This window comes from Meriones unguiculatus, chromosome 7 (assembly GCF_030254825.1).
Source record: "Meriones unguiculatus strain TT.TT164.6M chromosome 7, Bangor_MerUng_6.1, whole genome shotgun sequence".
NCBI lineage: Eukaryota > Metazoa > Chordata > Mammalia > Rodentia > Muridae > Meriones > Meriones unguiculatus.
In genome coordinates this window covers 106128990-106145049 of record NC_083355.1, presented here as the reverse complement: position 1 = coordinate 106145049, position 16060 = coordinate 106128990, and the positions used below count along the sequence as shown (strand labels likewise).

General features: G+C 45.0%; 1 protein-coding gene across 7 annotated transcripts in view; it reads left to right on the top strand.

Annotated features, from left to right (window-relative positions):
- Ttc7b (tetratricopeptide repeat domain 7B) overlaps positions 1-16060 on the top strand; it is a 200139-nt gene that overhangs the window by 95168 nt on the left and 88911 nt on the right. For all 7 annotated transcript variants that reach the window (XM_060388045.1, XM_060388042.1, XM_060388040.1 and 4 more), the window contains 2 exons: positions 671-734; positions 4334-4471. In XM_060388045.1, coding sequence (XP_060244028.1) covers positions 671-734; positions 4334-4471 — 202 coding nt within the window. The remainder of the gene's footprint in view (positions 1-670; positions 735-4333; positions 4472-16060) is intronic.

The window sequence follows — 16060 nt, the reverse complement described above, 5'->3', positions numbered from 1 at the left end:
CATAGGGTAGAGAGGGTAAAGGGTGGTGGGATGTTTGGGTGTTTACTGCTTCCTAATCCTCAGCAACACTTAGCTTAAAAGCTTTTTTCTTTTAATCTGAGATTTTAGAGTTCAGCCAAATACCATGAGATAGATTAACAAGACAGCTCGTGCACGCGGCCCCAGAACGAAATGTGTGTTTAAATTAAGATAGCTCACAAATTCCTCCACTAATAGGAAGGTTGCTCAGTCCCTGCAGCTGCTCCCAATCTCTTATTTCGTCTGAATGACAGAATAAGATGTAGTAGTTAGCGGGAGGCAGGTAAGACAACTGCCATCTAGTGAAATGCGTGCCTCTGTGTCATGATGCTCTATTATTTATTTACATTGTCCTTTTGTACTGATTTCACTTTCTGCCTCTGTAATAGGTACATACATTATTTGGGCTTTTAACTTGGGTTTTTACCATTTTATCTCACCTGTCTGCTTGCCATTAAAATGTGTAGCTGAAATGTATTAATTCCACAGATTGCCATAGAAATAAGCAAACTAATTCAAGTGTCCAAATTATGCAGTGTTTTTCAGGGGTTCTATATAAACACTGAGATGCTTTCATCTTTGCACTTTGCTTGTGTGTGTATCTCTTGTTATTTCCAACTGCCGTATACCAAAGCTGGTTTTCTTTATACAGCATTTTTTGTCCTCAAGAAAATACTGAAGAGGCGCTGCTGTTGCTGCTCATTAGTGAGTCTATGGTAAGTGGAATGTGATTTTCATTGTTCTTTCCCCAGTCTCGAGAATCCCTTTCTTATTGTGGTCATTCCCTCGTTATGATTTTTAATCTAGAGAAAAATGTTCTGGAAGGAATGCCTAAGTGGAGGGAGGAGCAGCAGGGCTTTAAAAAGAACCGATATCTCTGAATCCCTGAACAGACATGCTCCCTGGCCATCCCGGGTTCTACAACAGTAGGAAGGGCTCTTGGTTTATCATCCATCGGCCAAATAGGACTGCATATTAGCACTTTCGTATATAATGACGCTGGTGAAAATGGTCCCCAAAGGAAGTTTGTCTGGGGAGTGCAGCGCCGGAGTGAAGCTGTGTGCGGCTTCTCAGCATGCTGGGTGTGAAGACCGTGCAGAGATGGATCACTTGTGGGCACGTCCTTCCTTCCTTTCCTAGCAGGAGCTGGGTGGAGCTTGCTAGTGCTCTCACCCTGCTGTATCCACCTCCTGGTCTGGACCCTGTGGAATCACAGGCTGGGGGGATACACCCCACTGCCGAGGTCTGCTTTTGTCAATGGTGTTTTGGCCAGAATATCAGATGCCTTTGAAAATCACTCTTGGGGTTTGGCCAGGATATTGACTTTTGGTCTAAATGTTCGTTGTCTCTTTGGGCTTCTGCTCTATATAGTACTAGGGATGCCAGCCCTGGCTTAAAGCCTTGGGGACTCTGCAGTGAAATAGTTAGAACCACCACAGACCAATGGTATGTGCCTACCACTTGAGCAGAAACAGGTTCCTAGAGGCCGGGGAGCGGGGAGGGGACCTCCCTCCTGTCTACTTCCTTTTTAAAAAAACAAACAAACAAACAAAAAAAACAGATGAAGACTTGAGGCCAGAAAAGGCAAAGGCCATACCTAGTGTGTTGGTTTGCTGCCCCTATGTGTAAATTGTATGGCTCCCTTCTCAGAGATTTCAGCCCACCAGGCAGACCATAGAGAAAGAAGGAATCATAAGGATAGCAAGAGAAGTCCCTACACTCAACTTGGTGCTTAACTGGTCAAGAAATATGCTGAGGTGACTGTGGATAACGGGCCAGGAGAGGAATGCTATGTGCTGGGAAGAGGTGGCCAGCACAGGCTAGGGCTTCAGCATGCGTAACTCTCTTGCCTCAGGTTAAAACGTGGGGTTCTCTTGTTCTGCAAACTGGCCCGAAGCTGTTTCCAAGATCAGACTGCTTAAGTTACCACTGCTTTCTACAGGGCCGCTGTTGACGTCATTGGGCTCACTTCCTCTCTGGGAAGCTAGTTGCCCCCGGTTCATCTTTCCTTGACCATCAGCTTGTAACTCGGGATGGTGTCATTTATACTCCCTGCTCTGCCTTGGCAGTGTCAGGGAAGGCACATAGGTGATAATGCAGGCAGTGGGTCAGTGATCTTTTTTTTTTTTTTTTCAAGTATATAAGACTTGGCCTCTTTGTCACTGGTTTGTGAAGGTGCTCATCTTGGCCTCCTAACTGTTCTGGACTCTTTACAACTCGGCAGTTAATTTCTTCAGTGCAGCTTGATTGGTTATGCTGCCCAAGCTCTTTGGTGAGCTACCGGAAAGCTGTGAGATCAGGTGCTCCAATCTGGAATTTGGGAAACATGGCCACATGTCTGCAGCATGTGCTTCTAGTATGGTATAGATGCTCTAGAGTGGTAGCTGTAGTTCACCTGGTCCTTCACAGAAGTGATAGAAGCAATAATATTTGTGTTGAGACCTTTTGAGCAGTCAGGTTTGCCTCCATGGTATTTAATTTCTAGAATCATCCCTTCAGGGGAGAATTAAATACTGTGATGTCATAGCTTCCCAAATCTAACACATGATTCCCTGTAAGCCTCTTTTATATGAAGTTGCCATTAAAGGGCTTTCCCTCCACAATGTCATTTGGCGCTTTGATTTTTCATTTGGGGACAGATAATTCATGTGCTCAATTTCAGAACCAAAACAGGAGCTGCCTTGTTCTTCGGATGTCTGGGAAAATGATATTCTTTATTAGTTCCGACTTTAACTTAGAAGCATCAATTTCTCCACCATCTCCCCACCTACAAGCAGTCATTTAAAAGTGCACTGCTTCTCACTGCGTAGCAAATTACTCTTCTCCTGGAGGCAGAGGTTGTCAGAAGTATGTCTGTATAACCTCACTGAGTCGTATTCTAGGTACTTGCTGTGCATCTGCCTAAGATTCTAGGCTGTAGCTCCCAAAAGGAAGCAGAGCTGCCTGGAAAGAGGACACATTAGGAATAACTTGAAAACCTCTCCTACGTAGTATCTGTGCGTTTTGTTTTGTTTCCTTTGAGGTGTTGGTCTCGATATAGAACATTTATAGCAAATAAATAAGCAGAGACCGTCTACAGCAGGGCCTCCTTCCTTCAGAGTGTCTTTTGTTGGGCTCACAAGGAACTGTACAAAGAAAACCAAGTGAAATCTTCAAAAGCAGGACTGTCTTCATAAGAGATGACTCACTTTGTAGGAAGCGGCCTGTTTTATATAGTCTCATTTGGCTTTGACATTTAAGAGCCAGGAGTTTTCAAGTGAGTAAGTTCTGACGGGTAGCTGAAACTAAATGCCTTAGACACACAGAAAGAAGGCATTTTGCCTCATTAGCAAGAGGGAAGGTGTGTGTGTGTGGCCTTTCCGAATGCCAGGCAGGAAGATAAACATCAGCCTGGGGACAAGTGACCTCAAAACCTCACGTACCCTTGTCACACAGAATACTGTGCATGCCTTGCTGCTTCTCAGACATGCTTGGAGACAGTTCATTAGCAGAGCTGGGGGTGGGAGAAGCAGGCAGAAGCCTAACTTCAGTGCTTTAGAACTCCCTATTAGAGGAAAAAAGAAAATGAGATAGCTATCAAGAATCTAGTCTGTGGGGTGTATCTGGAGGAATCTAGGGAGAAATTGTATTTTAGAAGCAAGGAAAACATGTTGGTGTGAGGAGCATTTGACTTTTGGATAGACGGCCTGGGAAAGCTTGGTTGTTCTCATGGATTTCTGTACTAACCACTAGAGCTGTGAAATTAGCCAGTGTTCTCTTGAGTCTCTGTGGCAAAGTGAAAATTACTCACTTCTTGCCTTGTACATCTGTTTTGTGCTTCCCGTTAGAAGATTGAATTGGTCTTTGAGGTCTGTTCTCATGGAGATGTCATGCAGGGATCTGAGTGTCACTCAGTGATTGAGGGGAAAGGCTGATCACCTCTAGGACTTGAAACTAATGGAACTTGATGAAACCATTGGGGATGGGAAGTGCAGGGCTGGGAATCCTTTCCTCTTCCTCAGCATAGAGGAGAAGCCTGATCACAGAAAGACACAGGTGGATGTGGGGGTTGGGGAAGGGACAGGGGGCCCTCACTTGAAGAGTCCAGTGCCTGTGCAGCCCTGCTGAGAGGCTCACATCTGGCCTCAAGTGTTGGATCAGACCATAACCTACATCTGTAGTGCTCTGAGCATCTTGGATCTATGACTTGAGGTGACTGGCCTGTCACTCATCCTGCCCGGTGAGGCAGGGTAGCGTAGGTGGCCTCTCTGCCACATGGCAGTGGTGGAGTGGAGGCTGGCTTACTATGTGCTTCTCTTTTCTGTGTCACCTTTAGGCCAACAGAGATGCCGTGCTAAGCAGGATCCCCGAACACAAGAGTGACCGCCTCATCAGCCTGCAAAGCGCATCTGTGGTCTATGATTTACTGACCATTGCTCTTGGAAGAAGAGGCCAGTATGAGATGCTGTCAGAGGTACACCTGCTAAGTCTGGCTGCTTTCCGGGTTTGGGGGGATGGCAAGATGACCTGGAAGGGGACAGAAAACCTGCTCCTTTGTCCCATTCTGCCAGTGGCATATGCCATCGGACCAGTTATTGATCTTTGCTCCTTTGTGACTGGGCTAAGCAGTTAGTTAGGTGATGGGAATGAAGCTGAGCTTCTGTCGGAGGACTGTGCCCTCCAGCTGTGTGGGGGAGGAGGACAGCACTTTCCAAAGTAGACTCTTTCCCAGTACAATTCCTCTCATAACCAAAGCCTCTCATCTCTGACACTGATGTTCTCAGAAAACAGTTTCACTTAAAGTAGGACTGGGTAACTTCTGATGACATGCAGTTTGGGTCACAAGTAGCATGAGGTTGGCTGGTGGAAACCATTTCATCCCAGAAAGGCACTGTCTTTGTTTACAGTGCTGTGCCTGCTCAGAAGCAGACTGATAGATTCCAGGTCTTGGGCAAGGGGCCGTGATGTTCTCACCCCTCTACTAGGAAACACTTAGGACAGACATGTGATGTTTTGGTTTCATGTGGTTAGTTCATCTGAGCCGGGGTTATGAATTATTAAGCTCCTGCCCAGAATACCAAATTTCATGTTGATAAGACTAAATAAGTAAGGAGACCAGCTTATCTCTCCCTTAGCAAAATAGAGAAAGAGGGACAGAAACAACCTATTTTGTGAAAATAAACTTTTCTGTGTTATTTATCATTCTCCTTCTAAATTTATACCCATTGCAACAGCCTCTGGGCACAAGGACAGGGAGTGAAATACAGTAACAGATTGGCTGAAATCAGATCAGAGCTCGGCTCACCCTGCAGCCTGCGGTGCCTCTCCACATTAGGCAGGAACTTGGGGAACAGATGAGCCTGCGTGACTTAATTCTGTTTTTAGTCTTTGGTTTGGTGACTCTACAGGGCAATGGTTATTCAGCCTTCGGGAAAAGCGAGTCCCCCACAATGCAGTGAAGCAATGAGGTGTGACCAGCTGCCCCACATACATAGTGTGCCCTGCCCAGTTCAGGCCCAGGTTTAGGCTGGACTGGTCTCACTCAGCCTTCTAGTCCCCTGTGGGCCCTTAGTTTCCTGGGCCTATACATCCCTTGGAGACTTTTGGACTTGGTACCATCTTCGTGTTTTGCTTGTTAGAAATATAAATCAATTAATAGAGCTATAAAACTTATTCTTTCAATATATATATATATATATGTGTGTGTGTGTGTGTGTGTGTGTGTGTATTTCACCTGTTCAGAACCAATAGCTGTGAACACTGGGAATGCAGCTGTGAGGGAGGTGTGCCCTGTGCACACTAGCAGCCTCTAGGCTAGAGGTGAACAGCCAGCAGTGTGCACATATGGCTGACCCAGCGGTACCCAACATAGCCCGTATCGTTGGACATTAGCCTTTCTTACCTTTCACAGGGGCTGGGGCTTTCTCCACAAATGTGCTAGTTGTACTGTCTCAGATCTTCTCATGAACACAGTGCTATGCCATACCTGAAAGATGAAAACTCCGTATACTTGAGGGATGGTACCTCCACCATCTCTGAGGATGGAGCCACTTTCTGCTTAAGCAAGAGCCCTCCCTCCATCTCAGATAACATCCTTGTTTATTGGGGTTTTCTTTAATCTATTTAGCTTGTTTTACTTGTTCTCATTTACCATTCTACTTTTTTCAAGATTTTTAGTTAAAACAGGAATGGAACATTTTTAAGTTGAGGTGAAGTTCACATATCAACTTAGTAGTATGAAGTATGTAAGCAGTGCCATTTTTATCCCTAACACTGTATGGCTGTATTAGTCAGCTCTATAGCACCATAATGAGATTCCTGGCACAGGCTACCCATGAAGAAAAGGGTTATTGCTCTTACAGTCTTAGAGGTTCAATGTCCATATGGTATATATAGGCTCTGTAGAGAGAGCCACTGCTTGGCTTTGTCATCTTACGCCAGCTAGTGGTTGGTGAGAGCACCTTTGAGAAAAAGAGGTTACATTTCAAATAAGGAGCAGGAAGAATGGGAGAGGCCCAGACTGCTTCTTTTATTGCAATTGCCCCCCGCCTTGATAACTCACAAAGTACATGAGAACTACATCATGGCCCCGCCCGATGCCTTGAGGCCCCAACCCTGGTATCCATACCACCTCCCCAAGGTGCCAGCCTGTACACTAAGCCTTTCACTGCAGTGAGCTCTTATAGACACCAAGGTTATAGCAGTAACTGTCACCTCTAATTCCTAAACATTTTCATCCTAAAAGGAAAGCCAGGTCTGGAGAGATGGTTAAGCACACTGTGGAGGACTGCTGTCCTTGCTGAGGACCAGAGTTCCCATCCCAGCACCTACATCTGGCTCAAATCACAGCTTGTTTCAACACTTCAATCCATCTTGTGGATGAGTAATAGCCATGAAGTTCAGAGGCTTTGGTGATACGTGCTTGGTTGGTTCTCCTGGCTAATGTGACGAGTGTTGTTGTGAAGGAGCTGGATTTGTTCCTGATATTCGCGAGTGCATTTCCATTCTTCTGCTTAGAAACCCTCAGTGGCCCCTCTACTCTCTCCCATTTTCTTTTTCCTTTCTTCTTACAGTGAACTTTACTTCACTGTTTCTCTTGTCATAAGCAACAGCTCTGCATGCTCCTTGAAGAACCAAACAATACCTATAAATGAAGAAAATAACAGTCACTTATCTGAGCTTGCTAACCTCTGCCATCTTAGAAGCCATCTTTAATCCATCTTTATGCAGAAGGGCTTGCGACAGTGAGATGGTGTGTGTGGTCATGTGTGTGTATATACATGCACTGGCATGTTACCATCCTATTCTCTTCTCACATTGGCGTGCCCATCCAGTCTCCTCCATCCTGAAACCCAAGCCACCTGCCCAGTGTACCCTGTGCACACTCTCAACTGTCAGATGACTTTGGTTTGAGCTCTGGACCTGCCATTTCACAGTAGTGCAATCCTAGGCAGTCATTAACCCGTGCCTCTTTCTCTTTTCTGTACAATGAAAATAATGCTTATGTATGTCTCAGACAGAGGTAGGTGTGCATGAGTATGCATGTGTTTGTTGTGTTTTGTGTAGCTGTGTATATGATGCATGCATGTGAGTTTGCAGGTGCACCCTCATACAGATGACAAACAGGACATTGGGTGTTTTTCTCTATTACCTTGAGATAGGGTCTCTCACTGTTTCAGCTAGACTGGCTGGACATCAAGATCTTGAGGTTCTCCTTTCTCCACTGTATAATGTTGTGGTTACAGGAACATACAGCCATACTATGGGTTCTGGGCATTCAAACTTAGGTCTTCCTTGCAAAACAAGTACTGCTACCCACTGAGCCATCTCCTTGGATAGTTGTTAATTCATATAAACTCATGATTCTCCATTCATGCATCCCAGCATGCAGAGCTCATTAAATGGCAGCTGAATGCATAGGTGTGCTGACTTTCCCACTGTACACAGGAACTGCACAGGGCACAGGTGACAAAATCTACAAGATGCAAGAGAAACGTCTTGCCTAACTATAAAGCTCACATAGAAGCATTCAAAAAAAATTAGAGAAGACAGCAGGGCAAAGCTGTGGATTCCTAGCTAGGAACAGGCCAGTTCTAGGTGAAGGGTTTAAGGTGCCAGTTAGAGCTGAGTAGCCACTGACATCTGAATGGGATCATCAAGGCCTGATGGGAATTAAATACAGTAGTCTTCCTTATTGGTAGTTTTGCCCTTATTGGTGGTTTCAGTTTTCTGTGGTCAACCTTGGTCTAAAAATATTAAGTGGAAAAATTTTTAATTAAACAGTTCAGAGGTTCAGTTGCTTGCCATTCTGAGCAACGTGATGAAATCTTGCCCCATTCTGCTCTGAAAAGAGAAGACAAAGAGGGTCAAGGGTGACATATCTCTCTGCCTGCTTGTTAGTTATTTAGTGGCCATCTCATTTATCAGATTGACTGTTAGGTATGGCAGTGTTGTGTTCGGTACTAATTCCCACACTTCATGGCACACGGAAGGAAACAGCTTTCTTGGTTTTAGTGTTGGCCCTGCTCTAACAGGATCTAGTCACATGCCCTGACTGCTCTGTGAGCTGGCCATGTGTCCCTCAGAACCAGTGTGTCTTTGTATGGGTGAGGCCTTCATGCCTAGAGAGCACCACTGAGCCAGGCTCTTGGTAGGGAGGTTTTGTCCTGAGCCTTCCCTCCTCCTCCTCCTCTTGTCCCCAACTAGCCTCATGTCCACAGAGCAGGTTTTCCTCCTTTTAGCTCTTCTTTTTGGCCAGTCTCTGCCCACAGGCACCAGGAAAAGAAAAAGAAGTAGCTGTGCTGTGAGTGCCAGCATGTCCCCTCTTCTGTTCCTGGCACCCTCAGGCACAGGTGTGTTGTGAAGTCAAGGTAGAGACCCAGCCTTTGAAAAGCTAATAACAGGACAGGGCTATTGTTCTCTCTGTGCCCCATTCTTTCCAAGTGCTTATTCAAGATGGAGGGCTGCTCTCTGAGCTCAACATTGGCTTGCCTTGGCATGTGCCCACATCAACATTTCTTTTCTTCAGGGCCCTGTTTACCCTGCTAGTGGGCATGAAGAATGGAACAGCAGAAAGAAACCTAAGGTTTATCATGGCCTTTCTCTGACAGGTTTAAATACGAGCACAGTGTTTACCATGGCTCCAGTGCTATGGGTTTTTTTTAAGGGCTAATTGTGAGCCCTGCTGAAAAGTTTGTGTAGGAAGGAACACTTCTTTTTTTCCCCTTCAATTTAAACAGCAGCCCTAGTTGGCATGACAACCCCTCTATTAAAAGTAAGGCCAGGAGCCCTGCTTACTGTTTTTTCAGAATGAACCGAAGCTGCTAAGGAGGTTTGTTTCTCGAGTCTGACTATTAACAGTTCCATTTTAAAAGAATATTATGGGGTCTTCTTGGAGATAGTGTGTGCTCCCCCCATATAAACACGTCAGTTTTAACTACAGAAGGGATATTTTTGTCTTTCCGTTGAACTCATATTCATTTGTTTATGGTAAATTTGTAGTGCTGTGGGTAGAACTATATGGCTGATGATTGTACCAAAAGGACATTTGTACCTCCCCAATCTAAACACTTCTGTTATCAGGAGGCACTGTGAAAATGCTACACACCTCCTCCCTCCTTAGTGGGCCTCCATCAACTAGGATGCCTCAGGACTTCGCTGTACCCTGTGGCTTTCCCTAGGTACCCAAGTAAGGCAGTGACTTAATGCCATTTTGTATGACAGCCTGCCCCAAAGAATCTCAGCCCCAGGAGCAGCTGCCGGGGTCTCTGTGTCCACATTATGAAGCCTGCTTTGTGAAGTGTAGCTTTCTTCTCTTCAGGGAGAATACTTGTACTCTGGGAGGGCCAGGAACAGTTGAAACCCTTCATGTGGTGCAGCTCAGAGGGATGCTTTTCCAGGTGTCCACCGCCTCACATTTTATTTTCGTTTTTTTCTTTAAAAAAATTCTTGTGCTGCCTTAATCTTTGAAAGGCACAATTCATAAATATTTATTGACATCCTCGCTGTTGTGCAACTGTCATCACTATTCCAAACTTTTCCACTACTACAAATAGAACTGTACGTAGTTAGCAGTAGTTTCCATCCCCATCCTTCTAACACACACACACACACACACACACACACACACACACACACGTACGCACCCTGGCAACATCTATTCTTTCTGCCTGTGGATTTGCCTATTCCAGGTACCTAAAACAAGTTATGTGGCATGTGCCCTGTTATGCCCAGCTGAGCTAATGTTTCTAAGATTCAGCCTTGTTATGATAGTCCATCTGACAGCATGTTATCAGAACTGCATCCTTTTTGTCAGAACAATGTTCCATTGTACGTATCTGCCACAGTTTGTTCATCCATTCATGTGTTTATCAACTATTACTCATGGATGGATGGATGAGTTGTCTTCACCTTTTGGCTGTGGTGAATACGCTATACATTCTAACATTTGGCATAAAATAGATCATGTGATCCATACCCCTTTAGTCTGGCTTATTCACCTGGCTGGTCTCCGTAAGTCAGCCTTGTTTGCAGTAGTGTAGCTGACGGTGTGAAAGCAGAACTCCAGCGTTCCTGCATTCCTCTTTTCAGTTCTCTCAGGGCAGAGCTGTCAGGTCATACAGAAATTCTGTATTGAACTTTTTGAGGAACTGCCAACTGTTTTTCACAGTGGCCTTCCCATTTCACATCCTACTCCAGTTCTCCTGTGCTCACCAATGTGGGTTTGACTTGAATTTTCCTAATGCACAGAACATCTTTTCAAATCCTTTGTCCATTTGTATGTCTTCTTTGTCCATCTTTGGAAGTAAGATTATTCAAGCCTTGTGCCCATTTTTAAATAGTTAGCTCTTCTAATTGTTACAGTTTTTCTTTATTTAGATGCATAATAAACTCTTAGCAGATAGATGGTTTGCAGATATTTCTCCTATTCTATATGTTTTCTATTCACTTTCTTAATTATGCCCTTTATTGAAAACAAGGTTTGATTCTGACTAAACCCAGTGCATTTTCTTTTGTTGCTTATATTTTCAGTGTCTTTCTGAGGATCCACTGATTTCAATGCCAGATTCAAAATCATGGCAATTTACCCCCACATCAGCTCCTAATCAGGTTTTTTTTTGGGGGGGGGTGCTTCTGTACTTAGGACTATTGAGACACTCTGGGTGAACTCTGTATATAATGTGGTATGTGTCTTGGTTTGTTTTTCCTTTGCTGTGATAAAATACCCTGACAAAATCAGCTCAAAAGAGTCCATAATTGTAGTGAAGCTGCAGAAGCAGGGACTTGAGGACAATGAACTAACGCAGAGGCCAGGGAAATGGTTCAGAACTTAAAATGCTTGCCAAGTAAATATAAAGAACAGAGTTCAAATCCCCAGAAATCCACATAAATGTCAGGTAGGCATGGAAGCCCACCTATAATTTCAGCTTGGAAGGTAAATATGAGATCCCTAGAGTAAGCTGGCTAGCAAGACTAACCATATTGGTGAGCTCTGGGGTTGATGATTCCCAACCTCAGGCCTTCGCGTGTGTACACACCCACATACATTCACCTATACATATACTAACCGTGCACACACACACACACACATATGAAAACAAGTTATTGTAGCCCATGTCTGGCAGCTGGAGCTTGTAATACAATCAACTGGCTCCCAAAGGCAAGAGCAGCCCCTGTCTTCCAGTTCTACTGTAGCAGTGCATACAGCTTCTTGCGTAGGCCTAGCCAAGCTCCAGTCTCCACCTGCAGCTCTCTGTGGCAGATGTCCTATGGCCCTGATGTCCCCAGTATTCTCAGGTCTCCAATGCAGTTTGACCTTCACCTTTGCAACTTCACACGGTGGCCTCTCAGGGCCTTTCCACATGGATAGCAGCCCTGTCACAAGCTCTTCCATGACCCCCTCAATCTTACATCTTTTGTACCTTCAAAACCAGTATCATGTGATCAACATGTCCCAGTCCCACTGCCAGTTCAAGATGTTGCCTCTGATGGGTAAGATTTTGCCCTCACTATACTTTTTTTCTAGTCTCCCGGTGCAGGGAAGGAGGTTTCTCTGTGATGGTGCTGCTCTCTGTAGCAGTTATACTGTCGGTCTGAATACCATACTGCCTTGAATGTTCCTTTGAAAACAAATAAATCCATTGGCTTTGAGCTCAACACTCAGGTTGTCAGGACATGGTTTTAGACTGAAGTCAGATACTCAGCCAGAGTATTATACAAATGGCCCCTCTCCCTGTTCCCAGCAGAGTGCCTGCTAGCCTCTGAAACCTCATGGTCTGGGCCTCCACTGTCTGAATTTCTCTCAGCATTCTTGTCTTTCCAAACTCTTACCAGAATGGCCCAATAAACTTTGCTTCCAGCATGTAATAGCTTTTGTAGTCTAATATCCCAAAAGCTTCCACATTCTAGCCACAAAACAATTCAAAGGTCTAAAGACCACATGCATGGTCAGGTTTTTCTCAGCAAGGTGCTTTTCAATACCAATTTCTGTTTTAAGTTTGTTCATTTTTCTTTTTCTGTTGCTGTGATAAAATATCTTGACAAAAGCAACTCAAGAGAACAAGGGCTTATACGGCTTATAATTCCAGGTTGTAGTCCATCCAACAGGGAAGGCACAGCAGCAAAAGCATAATACCCACAGTGAAGACCAGAGAGCAGTTAGTTCATGCTTGCATGCTGGTGCTCAGCTCCTTTCTCTAAGACAGACGAGCTCTAAGACCCAAGAGCTCAGGGAATGCTGCATCCCAGGTGGGTCTCCCGCTCCCGTTTACGTAGCCAAGGCGAGCCCTCACAGACGTGCTCAGGGGCCATTCTTGCAGGTGATCTAGGCTGTGTCAAGTTGGCAGTCAGAGCTGACCATTGCAAAGGCTCTGTGCAGAAGTCACATAAGACCGAAAGCTCCCTGTTGAAGACACTACTCTCTTTCCTTGTTGAATAGAGTCACCACTCTGGCAAAGCCATACTGGCCATCTCCGGTCTTTATACCACTGGCCTATATGTTTTTATCCTTACGCAACTAAACATTAAGTCAGACTGGGTCCTAGCTGTGGTTTAATCACCTTGGCTTCAATCCTGTCAGAAATGATGCTGCCCTTAGATGCCATCTAGAGTCTTCAGAATTCACTGCACTCCTCATGGTACTTACTCTCTCTTTATTCTGAAGCTCTCCTGAGAAGAGAGAGAGTAGACCCTAACCCTTTTTATACATGTTCCTCATTTAAGCTTTTGCTGCATTTTTGCTTTGTATATAGTATGCCACTGGCCTGCACTTATCTCTGCAATCCTTGAATCCATATGCAAGCCACCACAGTCTAAGGGATAAACCTTGGTGTTTCAATCCAGGCTAGAGAGATAAGAACAAATATCAAGAGGGGAAAGGCAGTTGAGGAGGAGGAGGAGAGGAAAGGAAGTGACATCAGTGCTTTTTGCAAGGCCAACAAAGAATGACAACATTAGCAAGATAGCAGAGGGTATTGGATTTGAGTCAGAACCAAGGCTCCTCTACTCCTTTGCACATTTGGCCAAGCTGATTCATTGAGAAGGTTAGCTGCCAGAGAATACCTTTATCAGGGACCATTGAAAAATAACCCACTTTCAGCCAGGCACGGTAACACGCCTTTAATCCCAGCACTCAGGAGGCAGAGGCAAGGGGATCTCTGAGTTTGAGGTCAACCTGGTCTACAGAGTTAGGACAGCCAGGGCTACACAGAGAAACCTTGTCTTAGAAAAAAACCAAAAAGAAAATAATCCATTTTTTATACTCACTGTGGCCAGAGGAAATAATGTCCTTTAAGCGTTTTCCAAAGCAATAAAACTTGGTGATTCTACTGTCTGGAGCAGCCTCACTATTTGAAAGCAAAAGGAAAACCAGGGAGGGGTAGGATACAGAGTATCTGTATTTTGTTTCCAAAACAAAGAGAAGGAAACTTGAAGGAGCTTTGACTTTGAGTGTGTTTTCCCACAGATGGGAAGGGGAGGTTTTTGTTACTTGAGTCCCCTTAGCATGCTTTTAGAAACTTTTTCCTGGACCCATTCTTCTCTGAAGCAGATTGCTCAAACTCCTTTTTAATTTGTACTTTTAGTTTTAATTAATTTAGAAATAAGGACATCATGAGACCTGGGTTCTGACTTCAGCTTACCGCTGTGTGACCCTGTGTTGGCTCTCTGGACCTTCATTCCCATTTGTAAAGTAAGAATAGGACCAGGTTACCTTGAAGGTCTCTGTGTACCCTGTGATTAGGGCATTCTCTGTGTCTAAAGCAATGGTCCCAAATGCCAAATAGCTTAGGTAAATTTTCATTGCTAAGAGAAGCAACTTTTTATTCCTCTGCTTTATTAATTTTTAATGGCACAACTACAAAGAATTACATTAATCACATTTAATAATTGACTTAATAAGTAATACAATGCAAGAAAGAAACTCCTAGGTGAAGGGCCCTGAAGGATCTCTGCAGTAAGAACTGTACAGAAGGAAAATGCAAAGAGCTCAGGGTGGTAATGGGTTCAGCCTTGGGCAGCAACCCAAGTGTCTAAGGTATCTGATTATTTATCTCTACCCTTTCCCCCATGGGTTTTGAATGCTGAGTCTCATTCTTGAATTCCCAGAATAGGCCCTGGCTTCTCCCTGCCTGTGGTATTGTGCAGCTGTCACTGCCACACACCCAGTTGGTGTAATTGGGCTTTACATACAAGGAAAGTCATTGCAAAATCCCTTTCTTATGCCAGAAGAGCAGCTCATTCCTGGAACCCTTCAAAGATGGCTTCCCATGAAAAGCCAAAGGAAGAGAAAGGCAAAGCCCTTATTCCAGTAGCAAATAAATTTTCAAGTGACATGCTGGCTACCACTCACCCTTTAGCTTCCACGGGATGCACCGCCACATGTCCATGGCATCTGACAAGTGTCACCTGGCCTCCAGGGTGCCTGGGTACCTGTCCTTCCTGGAAAGCCAGCATACTGCTGCTTGGTTCATCTTCTCTTCTAAAGACGGAGGTGATTCAGAGGAGTCCATGATGCTGTGTCTCTGACCCACGTCCCTACCCCCAGGCCTCATCACCTTTCCCCTGACAGCACAATAAGAAGGGGCCAGAATCTCACTCTCAGTGGCTGTTTCCACTTGGGCTCCTGTCACTCTCCCACTTCAGATTCCCAGGAACTTTCTCCTGCTTCAGATGAGAACACACAGGATCTGCTGCCACATCGTGTCACAGGAGCAACTGCAGCAGCTGTCACTGTCTCAGGGTTGCAGTGCTCCCTCTTGCAGACACCCGTGGGAGTACCATCATGAACTGCTTTTGCCCCACTAATAGGCCTGTGACTCTCGAGGAGGAGTGTTGATCAAGCCTGAGCCATCTGTCTACATGGCCACTCACCCCCTCTCCTGCCATGCGGGATCCGTGTGCTCCAGCAGCTTCTCAGTTATGCCCCATCCTCCTATTCCTGAGCACATGCACCTGCTGCCTTCTGGAAAGTCCTGTCATCAGGACTTCTTTTTCACTACACACACAATGAGTATTCTGTATTGTGTTTTGTTAGCAACGTCCTCACCAACCCCCTTACAAGCATTAAAATTGGCCATTTTCACTTTCTCACATACAGGTGTGTTTGCGGTTTCCTCAAACGATTGGGGTGAGCACCCACCCCAGTTAGGAAGAAGATTATGGGTATCAGGTGTCTTCAGTCACAACACAAGCCTCCTCTTGTCATAGAGCTTTGGGCAGCCTGAGTTCTTAGAGGTGTATATCTGAATGTTCAGAGCTTGAGGGAGGACTTCTAGATACTCAAACACTGGGTGTGGCAGAGGGAATTTGGAGCATCTGGAGCTGTTTGGACATTTTCAGAACTGCTGAGCTGGATCTGTGTGGCAGAGATGCCAAGAGCACACAGGAAGACAGGACTGTCAGCTGTGACACAGAATGCACACACCTGAGATCAGGGGGGAGGTTAGCACTGTTGATTTGCATATTCTCTCTCTTGCTCTTTCTCTCTCTGCTTTTTAAAAATATTTTTCTTTTGTATGAGTAACTGTTTTACCTGCATGTGTATCTGCACCATGTACACGTCAAG